The 15,807-nt window shown below is 45.2% G+C and overlaps 1 protein-coding gene across 5 annotated transcripts in view; it reads right to left on the bottom strand.

Moving 5' to 3' along the window:
* Positions 1–234: 234 nt before the first annotated feature.
* Positions 235–15,807, bottom strand: part of TTC23 (tetratricopeptide repeat domain 23) — a 115,481-nt gene continuing 99,908 nt past the window's right edge. The window contains exons 8-9 of one of the 5 annotated variants that reach the window (XM_057542796.1): positions 3,329–3,411; positions 235–2,570 (exon numbers count right to left, since the gene is read on the bottom strand). In XM_057542796.1, coding sequence (XP_057398779.1) covers positions 2,456–2,570; positions 3,329–3,411 — 198 coding nt within the window. In that variant the 3' untranslated portion in view covers positions 235–2,455. The remainder of the gene's footprint in view (positions 2,571–3,328; positions 3,412–15,807) is intronic. The other 4 variants (XM_028168751.2, XM_057542795.1, XM_057542797.1 and 1 more) reach the window with 4 other exon arrangements.

The following is a 15,807-nucleotide window of genomic DNA, read 5'->3' on the forward strand; positions in this document are numbered from 1 at the left end:
CCGTTTGGCCTTGAATGGAGGGATCTCCTGGGACGTGGGACTTTCAGTGCTAAAATGAGAACAGTCCTGAGCACACCATGATGGTTCATTATTAACCTTAAATGCAAACCGGAATGGCTAATCATGGCCATCTCGTAGGAGCTTGAAAAAAGTGCACTAGTTTGAGACAAAGGAGTAGATACCCTTACCTGTTTGTAGCCTTGTACAAAAACAAAATAAACCAAAACATGAATAGCTAGACTCTTCCTTTCATTTTGAAATTCAAACATTTAATAGATGGGAGACATTTGATGGAACATTCCTAAATTCATTCTTTCTCAGGGTGGTGGCTAAATTTTTTAAAAAGTGTTTTAGTTTCTGTGATTCCAAAATATTATCCTACAAGAAATAGAGGAAGAAATAACACCATAATTTACATTTTGTTTTTTCAAAAACCTAGCATGGGCTCTTAGTCTGCTCAGGCTGCTATAACAGAATACCACAGGCCGGAGGCTTAAACAATGGACACTTATTTCTCACAGGTCTGGTGGCTCAAAATCCAAGACCAAGGTGCTGGTGGATTCATTCTTGGTGGGGGTCCTCTTCTGGTTTGCAGACGGCTGCCTTCATGCTGTGCCCTCACATGGTTGAAAGATCATTTCTCTAGTGTCTTTTCTTATAAGGGCACTAATCCCATTTTTGGGGCTTCACCTTCATGTACTAATTACTTCCCAGAGGCCCCAGCTTAAATACTTTCACATTGGGCTTTAGGGCTTCAGCATAGGAATTTCTGAGGTGCACAAACATTTTTGAGGCAGACTCTGTGTGATGTATACTTAAAATGCTTTTCCACCATCCACATCAAAACCCATGTCTTCACCTAGATAGAACACTTGGTAGAGTAGTGACATCTCACGCCGCCTTTGAATGGTGCCTTCATCCCACAGGCCTATCTGGGATGGGTGAGTACGAGCAGGGGTGGCCTGTATAGTCAGCTGTCACACTGTCGAGGACAAGGGACCCAGCCTCCCTCCACCCTGCCATGAAACTTTGGTTTATTTCCCCCATCAGTTCTCAAGGTGGCCAGCACAAATGGACCCAGAGTGGTTTTGGCTTTCCTACTGGGTGTTGGAGCGGGAGGGGGCCATGCTGCATCCTGCTGCCATATTAGCAGCAGCCTGCGGCCCTGCTGGGCACCTAGCCCATGGGATTAGGATGGGGACGAGAAGGAACAGCATTGCCTACACCGCGTTCCCACCCTCTGTGTGCTCATTCACCTCGTTCCGGCACTGGACCTCACCACTGACAGCATGGAGAGAGGTGCTCAAAACATGCCCCTCTCTCTTTCCGTTCTTGAATGAGGATGGTCCCCCCTCCAAGAGACTAAAGACCACTGTGGACATGAGCACTCATCCCACCTCACCCTCTTACCACCTACATGCTGAACCTGGAACACAACGGGGAGAGTAGGGGGCCAAGGGCTGTGCCAACTCCAAAAAAAAAACACTCGCCGGAGTGGCGGCCACAGTTGGCAGCAGCAGGGAGTCAGCATCCCTCCCTGCAGCCCCTCCATGCCCGCCTCACTCCTGCTCAGCTCTCTTCACTCCCTTACACCTGCCTCCCCTGACCTCTAGGAAAAGTCAGGGCCATTTATCACCCACCCTGTGGTACCGGGCTCTTTCCCTCAGTTGTCATCAACCAACTCCACTATTATATGATTAATGACTAGCGTCCACGTTGGATGGCAAGCTCTGAGAGGATGGGGACTGTGTCTGTCCTGTTTGTCGTTGTGCCCTCAGTTCTTAGCACACGCCTGGTACATCTGGGTGCTCAACCAGATTCGATAAGCGTCTGAGTGCACGAGTGAGGAGAAGCTTCCTCGGTGCCCCTTTCCAGGCTCCGAGGAGCTCTGAGGTGGCTTCATTTTACAAACACATACTGACCCCAGGACTTCCAAATTTCCTTTTATTAGCATTTTATTCTCAATCCCTATTACCTTCCTATAAGAAAGGGCTTTCCCCAGAATTTTACTGCTCCAGATCTGACTCCAGGCCTGCACAAGGGGCTATACACCATGTATGTATGTGTGTGTGTGTATATATATATATATATATATATACACACATACACATGATCAGATGTTGAGTCTACTTTCCTACACAGGAAGTTTCGAACTTTTGAAGAGAAGCCTTTCAGCCACAGTAGTGTTGATGGGTAAAAATTCTTGCTGGCAAGAAAAACCACTAAGGTGGTAAAAAGAAAAATGCTTTATAGCAGCGCCAGATCACCGGGAAGGGCATCCACTGTCAAAAGGTGGCCCATGGGAGGTTTATGGGATCGCTGTTGCATTTGGAGCAAACAGCCTAGAAAATCTGTCCAATGACTGTTGAAGTCCACCTCCTGGATGGAGAGAGATTTATAGAGCACCCTAAGTGTCAGCACCCAGGCATGAGCAGAGCTTTTGGTGGGGGTGGGCTCAGTCGGCTGCGTTGGGCCTGGCCTTCCCCAGCACGGTGTGCTGCGGCCCGCAGGTGCAGAAGGCCGCCTTGGCTCTTGGGGGCTGCCGAGGCTTCACGGCCTTCTCGGGGGCCCTGCAAACAAGCAGAGGGTGGGGTGAGTGGGGCGCCCCTCGACCTCCCCACATTTTGCGCCCAGTCTTCGCGGCTGTGAAGACAAGCCTGGCGGTTGCTGAGCTACGTTTCGTGAAGGAGCTTCAGGAGGGACTGTAAATGGGAAGAGACTCGTGGCACAGGAACAGAAAACGCAAGGTTTCTTCTCCCATTTTCTAATTTCTTGTGACCATTCTTGCTGAGCTGACACAGTCAACCCTCAGCTGCTAAAGGGGGGCCTAGGCCCAGCGGGTGGGCTCCGAGACAGCCCCCCGCCACACCCCGCTAGCTGTGTCCCGCCTGCGGCACTTCCCTGAGCAGGGCCTTGGCCGTCAGTCCATGGGCTCTGGGTACGCAGGCTGTGCCGTAGTGAAAACCAGAAGGCCGGCCGTCAAGGTGAAGTCAGAGGGCTCTCGGGCAGCCTGAGGTAGGGCTCCCGCAGGCCAAGCAGGGCTCTGTGCCCTTGCACTCCAGCAGGTGAGATGACCTGCAGGCGGCCAGTCTGCAGGAGGACGAATCCCAGCCTGTGTTTCTGACATTCTTCAAGAGCTAATTTCTTCCTAATATCTGGCAAGAAGATATTTCACAACTGGGTATTCCAAGGAACTGGGCTTGCATAGTTTATGAGTTATGGGGAAGTCAGTAAAACTTTCCACGGAAAGTTCCGCAGAACCTTAGAGAACCAGCTTCATCTGAGATTCTGATTGCAGGGGAGATAGTGTGAGGGGAGGCCAACTCACTTGGACAGGACATCCATGGTCCGCTGGGTGGCCAGAGTCCTCTTGTCCTGTGGTCCATATAAGAGGGTCTGGATCTGAAGACACTGCAGAACACCAAGTAGTAATTGTGAGGTTATGGAAATGTCACTGAGAGCATTTTGCAGAAAAATCAAGTCTCCCTTAAATGAGAGAGAGAATACTTCATTCATAGACCCATGCTATGACGGAATTAGTGTATTCCGGGTTTCTTCCAGGAACAGTCTGACCTTCAATTTGGATGCCCTGAGGGATCCAGGAAACAAATGTACAGTTTTAGCACTATTTTGTAGAACTCTCTGTGACTATCCGTATGTAAAACTATGTTTAAAAGTTATGTTTCTAGAAAATAAAGGCAAGAACATTGCTATTGACCAGAGGAGGGGTCTCTAGATTCTAATTTTAAATGACCCTTGCTACAGCCCAAACAACTTTTCTTCTTTTTTAAATGTTTTTGGTTTTTTTGTAAAGAAATGCTTTATCTTATATGGGCTTTCTATATTCATTACTATGCAGCAATTTCTTAGGAGTTGATTTATTTAGGAGTTAAATATTCAGCTGTATATTATCCAGGACTGGCTTTGGCTTGATTTCTCCCTTCTGCTTATTGTCCTGCCATTTGGTTGCTTATACTGGGCCAGGGATAGAGATGAGAGTTGTGCCCAAAATGGTCAAAATAATTTTGAAGAAGAATGAGATGGAGGAGCTTGCTTTGCTGAATGTCAAGACCTTTTATAAAACTAGAGTAATTAAGACGGTGTGGTTTTCATCCAGAGACAGACAAATATATCAACAAAACATGGCAGAGAGTCTAATACTTGATAGATTGACAGAAGTGGCCCTGGAGGGTCCATGAGGAAGAGCTGAACTAGTCAGTAAATGGAACTGGTTTTCCAAATGGAAGGAAATGGATCCCTACCCCATATCAAACACAAAAATTAATCCCAGGTAGATTGGGGAACTAAGTGTGAAATTAAAACTTGGAATTTATAGATGAAAATATTGAAGGATACGTTTATGATCTTGAGGTAGGGAAGTATTTCTTAGACAAGATCCAGACAAACCAAGAGTAAAAGACTGATGAAATTTAACTATATTAAAATTCAAAACATCTGTGCACCAAAATGCACCCTAGGCAAGGTACAGACAAACCAGACTGAGGGAAAATATTTGCACAAAACTGGAAAAGGATTAGCATAAAGCACTCATATAAGATAATGAGAAAAAAAGCCTACCAACAGAAAAATGATCAAAAGGTATAAACAGATATTCAAAGAAGTTGAAAACAGAATGGCTAATAACCATGCCTAAGCTCACTAGTAACCAGTAATGCAAACTAAAACTTCAATGAGATTGCCCCTTCACCTACCAAACTGCAAAAATTATAGTCTGATGATGATAGCACCAAGCTTTGTCAAAGATACGAAGCAACAAGAACTCTTTTATATACTGATAGTGGGTGTTAAAGTTGGTACAACCAATTTGGGAATATTGTGTAGAACAATTTGGGAATATTTAGTAATGGATAAGTAAATTGTGATGTATGTGTATCATTTATGTATGATACCACACAAATTTTTGATGTATGTCGCCACATGGATGAATCTCATGATTATAAAGTAGAGAGGAAAAAGAAAATAGCAGATGAATGCATATAATATGTGTGTGCATATTTGTATGTAAAATAAAACCATAGTAAAATAATAAAGATGAGAATGATATCTAATTCAGGATAGTAGTTATCTGGAGATGGGGTGGGGAGGGGGCTTCAACTGTATGGGTCATGTTTCATTTCTTATACTGAATAGTAAACTCAGAGGTGTTTGTTATATTATTCATACTTTTCCTTATAGCTGAAATATTTCATATTTTTAAAGGATTGAATTCATTTTTCTACATGGTAACAGCTAGAGTCAAAAAAGTGTGATGGTTTGGGGACATCATACTGAAGACTGTATTCATTCTGATTGGCCAACTGTTTTTAGGTCTTTGGGAAAATTAACACGCAGGCAGCCAAAATCCTTTGTCTTTATGAGCTGTGGAAAACATCAAGACCATCGGAATGTTTGGTTCAATCTGAGGAATTGAGAATGTGGTTCTGGAATCTGAGAATGTGGTTGTCTTTTGGAGGAAGGAAATATTATTAGATGAAAATATGGCAGGATTTTTTATATAACAGAAAATATTCATTATTTCTTAGCTGAATTATATAACACCAAAAAAGGAGTAAACATTTTCCTGTTATTCTATTTAGTATATAATCCAAATTCTGTAAAGGCAAGGATCCTAGCCCTTCCGCCCAGCAATCCCCGGACTTTCTGAATCTGCACTGGGGCCCTGGCTTGGCCTAGGCAATGTGCTGCTCATTCCCTGGGTTTGAGCTAGCGTTGCTTTAATCCACAGAGAGATTGTTGTGACCTTGGAAATTTAGGAACCTTGAGAAAGTTCTGTGTTGCTTTGAGGGGAAGAAGATGGAGAGGGACACTCATGACACTTGATGTAACCTCTTTTAGCACTCTTCCCCGTTTGGCTCACAGCTGCTGGGAGCCTGGGTGCTCGCCACCCAAAGCCCGGCAGAGAAGGCTCAGATGGGGACAGCGTGCAAGAAGCAAGCATGCTCTCCCTCATCCATGTTAGTCGGGGAGAGGCCTCTCTCCAGGGCTAACACATCTTGCCAGACAGACTTCATTTTCTCCTACCTGGCCAGGGATACCTTCACTCGGTGTGAAAGATCAGGTCTAATTTTAAACCCACCCAAACTTCCCTGTTTACATATTTATGAGTGCCTCAGATGCAGCTCATTTTGAGATGAGCTGATGTTGACATGCAATGGTGTTAATTCATTCACTGAAGCATTAGAATTTTACTGACATTATAATGATTATTTGAGAAAATCTGAGGTCTCAGGACACTCTGCCTTAAGAGATGGCCTCCAAAATCTGAAACTCAGCAGGAATTTCCATCATACTCCTTTGGTTATTGAAGTTTCTTCTCCCTGGCCCCTCATCCTCTGGGGAAGGAGATATTATACTATTAGCTGAATATTCACGATTCCTGGGAAAAAGGACATGGCAACTGACAGGACTTACACAGATTCTCACCGGTTCTAGCTAACCACATCTATCCCAGACCTTGTTGCTCATTTCCACTGGGGGTGTTAGGATAGTAGAGAGAGTGGAGTTAGGAGAGAGGGTCGTGGTTGGGTAAAGCAGCCCTTTTCAATAATCAAGCCCAGAGAGAGATGAGCCCATCCCTATCCTACCCCCTATGCCCCAGCAGTCAAGACTCTTCTCTTTCTGGTGTTATTAGGGTTTTTTTTTTAAGGCTACTTATACTCACTAAGGGACTTTGCCCAAAACTCTAGCTGAAGAGGGAAGAAATGTAAAGGGATGTCAACTAGGAGAGGGAAACAGACCCTCAACCCCAATCCGTTTTGTGATGACAATGCCCAGGGAGGCCATACCAGGCGCCGAGACAGGAAAAAGTGGTTCATCCAGTAATTGAACTGGTCTTCAAATGCTACGTTTTTTAAAAAGTGAAATAATCCATTACTGACTTTTACTAGGAAACGTCTTACATAGCTATATATTTATCTAAGAAACATAAATTGAATTTTTCAGTGTTCTGTGGCTCTTAGCTAAATTTGTTTAAGCATTTTTGCGTGAGGTAGGTTTTGTTAAAAACAGGTATTAGAGACAAAGTCAATAAATGTTAATTGAACCTGGCAGCCAGGCATTGTAAACATCTCGCTGAACTAAGCAAAGAACTCCTCAAACCTCGATAGGAGAACATTCTCCATCATAAATAAAGGTATTCTGTACTCTCCAGAATCTTCCAAGGAGGCCAGTGCACTCTGGTCTGAAATCAGCCTCCAAAGGGTGTTTCTCGTTTTCCTTTTGAGTGGACAAAAAACAAATTTTGAGGATCCAGATGAAGTTTAGGAAGCCATTATATTGCTTGTGTTCTCTTTGATTTTACCTGCAGGGGTTGGGAGAAGTCACTTGTGTTTTTATTATACCTTAGATACCAAACAAGGAGCTTTCCTCTCTCTCCCTGCAGGAAGACAAAAGGGAACTCGAACTTTCACAGCAGCCTGCAAGCTGTCCCCAGAGGGGCCATGTTTGTCTTGCTCACCTTTGTGTCCCAGGGCCTTGCACAGTCCCTAGCACCTAAGATGCAATATTTGCTAAATGAATGAATAAGTAAGTAAAGCAAAAGGTCAACTGATGAAATTCTTATATGACAACCTTAGGACATGGCTGGACCACAGGGCTACTGAAACCTCTGGTAGGGAAGCTCCACTGTGGGTGCAGTGTTACAGACCTCCACCGTCATAATCTGGGCATGTTCAATAGCAGAAAGAAAGAGTGCTGTCCCCCAGGTGCTGCTTTCTCTTAGGTGTCATTCATAAAGCCAGGGGAGTTAAGACACAGTCTTAAGCATTTGATGAGAATCTTAAAAATTATATTTGACACGACTTTCAGTTTTGAAAGTTAGGTTTCTAAGGAGCCCAGGAGCCAAGGAATCTGGATAGGAGGCACTGGCTTGCTGTCCTCCTGGCTGCGGCCCACCTCTGTGCCCCAGAGCTCGCACCATTCCCTGTGTGGACTGAGCCCTGTGTGGGCTCAGTGGCAGCTGCGGCTTGGAGGTTAGCTGACTCAGTCTACTCTGGCTTTAGAAAACCACAACAGTTTTAGAAAACCTGAACTCACAAGGAAGCATATTTTCTGATTTTGGGGGGATCTCTGAAAATCTACAGTTGGTACTCAGGGCCATTTCTTGTCATGGCAACGCCCCTGCAGAAGTGGGTTGGGGTGCCTGAGCCCTCCTTTTCTCCCTCAACCTTCGGTCTTAAGTCCTGACATCACATCATCATCTCTATTGGGAAATTTCCGACAGTGAAAGTGCTGCTGGGACACATCCTATTTATTAACAGAGGCGTTGCGGCCAGGCTGCAGCTAAAGAGCCATCTCAGTTGCAAGGCTATGCAACTCAATAATGGAAAATGGAGAAAGACATACTTTTTCTTGCCTGGGAAAGGTCTGTGCCAAGCCTGTGTATTTTGTCTTTACGTGAAATGAGAAAGCCAGAGAAAGGTAAAAAATTTCAAACGATTCTAATGCTCAGAATCTGAAATCACTACTCTTCTTTACACATATTATCTGATGCTAGAGTATGTCAATGGAGGAGAAGTTACCCAGGAACACATGAACTGTGCTGCTATTTTCATGTTAATTCTCAAGGTTAGTATTAAGAAGAAAAGAAGACGTCAGAAACCAAAATACATGGAAGTATGAAATGTCTTAAATGTTTAGAAAAACACAAATACGCTTTTCATTTACTAATCTTTACAAGGCAAGCAGAAATGATCACTTACTTGGGGAAATGAAAGGACAAACCAAGATACCGTTCATCAGAGAGCATTGTCCTATAGAAACAGAGTCACACGTGGGTGGGGCTTGGTTTTCCCAAGCCCCTCAGAAACCAGCCTTGTCCTCTGGACCTGAGTCTTCTGCTGCAGGCACACATTCCTGCAGATCTTTGCTGAGCCCCTGCCAGACACCAACCCTGAGTCCACCTCAGTGATGAAGCAGAGGATGGGGGTTTCCAGTGTAGTGTGGGAGCCAGGCATTTAAAAATGTGTAAACAAACATAGCATAACAACTCATGGTAAGAGCTGTGGAAAAGAAAAAAGAACATGGGCTATGAAAGAATAAAGGGGGGGGTGGTGTCAGTAGTGGTAGAGGGTACTTGGGTCAGTGAAGGCCTTTCTGAGGTGACATTCAAGTTGAAACCTGCAGGATGGGGAGTCAGCCATGTGAAGAGCACCAGGTCGGGGGGAGGTGGTGGTGGCGTTCCAGTCAGGAAGAGTGGCAAGTGTCTGAGGCAGCATACCCTGCCCCGCTCGCTCTCTCTCTCTCTCTCTCTCTCTCTCTCTCTCTCTCTCTCACACACACACACACACACACACACTCAAACATGCACCTGCAGCTCCCTTACCTGGAAACCCACTAATTCTCAGACCCAAGGATTGCTGCACAGGTGGGTAGGAAGCCTCCCATGAAAGAAGTACAGATAGAGTAGGACCAGGGCCCCGGGACAAGGGAAATGGGAGAGGAGGAAGAAAGGGAGGGAGGCCCGTCTGAAAAGCCCTCCCGAGTATCTACGATGCCTGTCTTGGAGTCGAGGTGTCATCCTTGCTGTCTCCCTCACTTGTCACCTCTGAGTTGCCAAGTGCCATGGGTTCTATATCCTACTGATGTCCCTTGACTCCCCCACGACTTTGCTCCAGCCCCTGGCCACTGTGTTGGAGCAAGCTACCATCATCCTTCTCCAGGATAACTGCAACACAAATATTTAGAGAACAAATGCATCAGCAGGACTTCCTGTGGAGGGGCCTCCTGCTGCGTACCCACATATAAATTCAGGCTTTATTTTTAGAGTGGACAGCCAGCTGTTTGTAGAAAAGCTGGGCTTGCCTATTTCTGAGCCAGAGAGAGCAAGAAATCGAGCCCTCTTTAAAATTAAGCTTTTCAGCTCCCTCCTGCTGTGGAGCTCGGCCATCCGCCCAGTCCCTCCTGAGTTGGTGCAGTAGCACCAGCCATTCCCAGCATCACTCTTTCCACTTGCTAAAGGTCACACTGAATTTATGTGGAAGGAGATTTTGCCTTTCTCTCCGTCCCTGGCGATCCACCCATAAACTCACAGTTCTCCTGCATCCAATGAGGTTTTGACAAACACCAGAAGGTCTCAGGCCAGGATGGTCTGTCCACACCCACAGTTCTGCACCCTCCAGACCTTGATGCCAATTTAGGAACTCCTGAGGCATTGTGCACCCACGAAGCCACGGGAAGCGTTCCCATACTGGAGGAGCTTTCCATAGCAAATGTAGCCTTGTCCTGGGCAGTCTGTGTTCAGTGCCTATATATGTTTTCTAAGGGACAGGGAAGGTGGGAGGCGCTGTGCCTGGGCTGCCAGAGTTAGGGGGCCCGACCCCAAGGAGAGCAACTCTTCCTGGCAGCTGACGACACAGGGCATCCTATCGCCAGGAGACCTGGAATTCTGATTTCCACCCAGCCTATAGCAGGCAAGGGAGGCTCCATGTTTTCCCCACAGAAGGTTAAGCCCTTGACCCCTTTAACCATCAGCTTCCATTCTTATACTATATCAACCAATTTACAAACATCTCCAAGTAACTAATGAGTGCTTGAAGTGTCTTCAAGCACACTTCTCAAACCAAGAACAGGATTCTGTATACAAAATCAATGTCATTATGACCTTCCTTTCTTTCAAAAAGGATCTGAGGTGGATTGTTGCAGCCCAGCAGTGGGTTAGTCAAAGATGATTAGAAAAATCAAGATCAAGGGATCGAGGACGAATGAGACTCTACCCTTGAAAGCATTATGGGCTAACACAGGGCTCTGCGGGGACTCCAAACTTGGCTCTGGATTGCCTGGTATCCAGGGCAACAAGGAAAACACCACAAAAGCTAAAGGGAAAGTGAAACTAGGCGGGCCGCTGATGGAATGACAGGACATGAATCATGTATAAAATACAGCCGTCTGCAGAGGCTCTGTGTGTTTGGCCGGTTGGAGGAACAGCAAGGACCTGACAGCCTGTTCTAGAGACTTGACCTGTGGCCACGTAAGACCTGTCCAGGGTTGGCTTTCTCACAGTCAACCTATGAATACAAACCATTTTCTTTTGCCTTTCTTCAAATGATTCATCGTAGTGGGCTTTGAATTTCTTGGAGAGAGTGGTCACATAAAATTGTTATTCTTTTATGGAAAATGTTTATGTTCACAGCAATAAAGTAATCAGGCGGTGGATGGAACCCTGACGATGACAGTACCCGACAGCGAGGCCAGATTAAGACGGGACCCAACCCTGGTAACTGGGCCTGGGATTAGTCCTGAGATGCTTCTGACCTAGGAAACAGTCTTTGTGAATTCTTGTTTGCAGCCTTTTTTACCTGGATGAAAATCTAGTTCTCCATGTTGCAAAAATGGGAACTTTTGCAGTGGAAATTTCCAGCTGGAGCCAACAGAGTTCTCCAACGTTCCCCTGCAGATGCCTTTGAAAGGAAGATCAATAATATGGCTTTCTTTTCAGGAACTTAATCCCACTGTCTGCTTTGTTTCTCGTGCCTTCCTGTTTTTCATGCCCACAGAACCGTGCCTGGGCCATTCAGCACAGGAGAGCACATCTGGAAAGTCCAGTATTCAATGGATTCCTGCTCCAGAGTTGAAAATTTGGGGGATGCAGCTGTTGTTGTGATAAAAACAAGAGAAACGCTGGGCCAGCGGCTTTTGAGAGCTGCTGCTGCTGCTGCTGGCTCTGCGGAGCCCAGCACTGAATACGGCATCTGAGAAAGTCCAGCTCAGGAGCAGATGTGAGAGGCATGTTTAAAGCCCTGTGTGTGCCCTGGTGTTCATGAAGCGGCCAGCCCTGTCCTCAGGTGGGTATGCGGGGACCAGTGGAAATAAGGACTGTGTGTACCACAGCGGCCATGACCTGCAGACATACACGTTTCTACCCTTTTCTCTCTGACTCCGGCAAGTGGCCAGATAGCTTTAAAATGTCAAAATCATTGTTTTTAGGACTGATTGGTTAATGAGGCCAAATGAAAGGTAAAAATGTCACCAACTTCCACTGCAGGCTCTGGGAGTGATGAAACCTGGAGTTTCTTGGAGCTGAGCTGATATTCAGCCCCGTGGGTGGGCCTGGGGCCCAGAGCAGTGATTCTCAACTTCCCCCTGGAAGCTAAAATGCAGGTCCCTGGGCCCCTGGCCCTTTGCCCCAGACTCTGGTTCAGAAGGGGAACCTAATGCAGGGGGTTTAAGACCCACGCTTGGCAAACCACTGGCATTAAGGAAAATGTGGGCTTTATTTAACAGTAACTTACCCATAGACAATTCACTTCTAGGAGCCTCAGGCCCCTCGTCTGTAAATCAGAGCTATTAAGGTCTGACCTGGAGGGTTGCTGTGAGGGTTGGGAACGATGTATGAGCTGCCACAGCAGCAGTAATCCTGGCCCCCAGTGTGTGGTCAGTAATGGAACCAGCCTGGCCCCACTGGAGTCAGCAGGGCCACATGAAGGTTTATGTGGCTCCAACGCAAATTCTTGCACGTCTGCTAACATTTGCCCCCCTCCCCTATTCCTGGGTCCCTCCCCTCTCTGGAGTTGAGTGTCTAGGCTGAACCCTCAGAAGAGTTTTTCCATATTTCGTCTACCCTCCTCAGGGGAGAAATGAGGAAGGGGGAGCAAAGTGGAGACTCCCAAGGGCGGGTGGTGTGCCTTGGCCAGGACAGCTCCGCCCTTTCCTCCATCTGGGCCCTTCAGCGGACTGCACTCTGCACCCGGGCAGGGCCTGGCACTTACCAAAGCAGCCCCACTCACCTTGCCTCATACCGGCCTCAGAACAGGACCGGGAGTGTTCTGTTCACTTCATGGGAGTGAAGGAGGGCTTGGGGTTGCTGTTTTCTCTGTTTTACAGATGAGAAAACTGAGGCCTCTTGCCTCGATTCTTGGGCCACTCCACTCCATTCTCAACACTGTCTTCACAGTGATTTAAAAAAAAAAAAAAAAATCCAAAGAACAAATATAGACCTATTGTGCCCTACTTAAAATTCTCTCAGTGGCTCCCAGATGCTTAGAGCCAGGTTCAGAAAACTTTTTCTGCAAAGGGCAGGTGGTAAATATTGTAGGCTTTGTGGGCCAAGAGATAAAAATCGAGCTACTATGTAGGTACTTAACCTAGCAAGAGAGGAAACAAATGTCCACAAACTTTTGTCGATGAAATTTAAAGTATAATAATAATAAGTACATTTTTGGGGTAATCTAGTTCTACTAATGAAAATAATGGATTTCTTTTTTTGGGGGGAGGATAAAATTTCACTTAGCTGCGGTTCAAAGTCAGTGTTCTCTATCAAATCAATTTATGATCACCTGTAAAATGGTTACAGATTTTATAATCATCTGTAAAAAACCATTTTTAACTAAGGGGCCACACAAAAACAGGTAGTGGGCTGGATTCAGCTTGCAGGCCAACGTTTGGGACCCCAGCTTAAAGGATCAAGTCTCAGCCCCTTAACTTGCACACATGGCAGCGAGGTCATTCTCAGCCGCTCCTCTGCAGACAGGTACCCCAACTGCTTTTTGCTTCTTAAATAGGCTTCACTCTCTTGCCCCTGAGTCTCCTCTTCCACCTCGTTTCCAACATGGGAATTCCTGTCTCTGCTAGGCTATGCTCTTTTTCAGGAATACTTATCTGGACACCTTCCCTAATCCCCTTTCTCCCGTTGATCACAGTGTGGACCTGTAGCACAATACTGAGCACATAATATCAGAGTTAGGGGTTTACAGTCTGTAATTCCCCTAACTGGGACTGGGACTCTCTTAAGGGAAGGGGCTATGGCATGCCTATTATACTCAATGCACATGCCCCCAAATAGGGAGGGGCTCGAGTGACCCTGTCCCAGGTCTTCTAACTATGGGACCGTGTTCCTTGCACCACCTCCACTGCGGGCCACCCATCAGCCTCGAGGGTACCATGTTCTTACTCCCCACCACACGCCTGGCCTCAGCTGATTGATCTGGGGTGGGCACTGGATCCAAGCCAGGCCTCTCAATTTTTCCCTGAGAACCTCCAAGCTGTGACTGAGAAATGGCAGCAGGGGTAGGAAGTAAAACTCTGGGGGGCTGGCCACCATGATTTCCATCTTGAGGGGAGATGCTGCCATGAGAGAGGAGTAAGGAGAGGTGCAGAGAGAAGCAGGCGGACTCCTGGGCAGAGAGAGCCCTGGTGGCATTCGAGTCTGGCCTTGGCACTTTCTCCCAAGTCTCCGCTGTGTTCCTGTCCTGCTAATCATGTGCCTGTCAGCGCTTCCTTGGAAACCATGAGACAATAGACAGTCCTTTATACCTGAGCTAATTTGAGTTGTATTGTCAGTGGCAACCCAAAGACTCCTCCATATCCTTATCTTGGCATTCTCTCCACTGTGCCACTGGTTTCCAAACTTTTTTAAAGCACAAGAAGCCCCTGTTCAAACAAAATCTTACTTGGAAGCCCAAGCTGTGAAATAGATGATAGCATAGAGTAGACTGCACAATATGGACGGCCTGGTGCTAAATCCCCGCTCTGATGACTCCTAGCTTTGCAATCAAGGCTGAGACACTTATCCTCTCAGCCTCAGTTTCCCTCTTTGTAAAAACAGAGAGTAGAGGTATCCAACTCTTAGGGTTACTATAGGGCTTAAATAAGTTAATAGATAAAAATCATTTAACTCACTGCCAGAGATATAACAATCACTCAGTAAGCATTAGCTTAAAAGTGGGGGATGGAGAAACCCAGAGCAACTGCCACCCTCAGCTTCCTTTCTCACCTCTTCCCTCACCGTAATGTCTTTGGCACATGTGTAATGTTTAAAATTATCTGAAATGATTGGTTTAATATATCTTCCTGCCTAGGCTAGAAAGTCACACAAAGACAAGAAGCATATTTAACTTGGTTATTCATTGTCTTTCCCCAGTTCTGCCTAGCACAGTAATTAGCCCATAGAAGATATCCAATAACTATTGTTGACTAATTGATAATAAATATATGTTGTCTCATTAAAAAATAGGCACCACACATATTACCAAATCTGGTGCTTTTTGCAGCAGAATCAGAAGTCATAAAAAGAGAAAAAAATACTGGACCTATAGGACAGCCCACTCAGAACTGAAGTTAATTCTTTCGGTTTGGGCAGTTATATTACTTAAAGGTTCCCAGGTTTTCACCATTTTAAAACTAATTGATGTTATGAAAACACAACATGACAGAACTTATAAGATGCATTTAAAGCAATAATAAGAGGACAATTCATAGCCTAAAACACTTATATCAATAAAAATAAAAATCCAAATGAATTAAATTCCAAATTCAAAAAGATAGGAAAAACTCCAACAGAGTAAAACAAAATAAGTCACAAAGAAAGAAAGAATAAAGATAAAATCAGAAATTAATGAAATAGAGAATAGGAAGGCAATTTATCCATAGAATTCAAATCCTGTTTCTTAGAAAAATTAACAAAATAGACAAACCACTAACTAACTCAGTCAAGAAAAAAAGTGAGAAAATCCAAATAAAAAACTAAGAATTACAATGGGAAAATAACTATTAAAAAAGTAAAAATTTTAAAAATCCATGAGACTACTTGGCAAATCTCTATGCAAATCAATCTGAAAATGTGAATGAAATAGATAATTACCTAGAAAAACACAGTTTACCAAAATGACCCCATTAGAGATAGAAAGCTTCAACAGACCAATTTGTTTGTAGAAGAAACAGAGAAAATTGTCAAGGAATTTTCCCCCCTAAAAGCACCATGCCTAAAGAGTTTTACACGTGGTACAACCTTTCAAAGACTAGATAGTTTTAATGTTGTATAAAATCCTTCAGTGCATAGAAAATAAAGGTAAA

Source organism: Balaenoptera acutorostrata, chromosome 3 (assembly GCF_949987535.1).
Source record: "Balaenoptera acutorostrata chromosome 3, mBalAcu1.1, whole genome shotgun sequence".
Lineage (NCBI taxonomy): Eukaryota > Metazoa > Chordata > Mammalia > Artiodactyla > Balaenopteridae > Balaenoptera > Balaenoptera acutorostrata.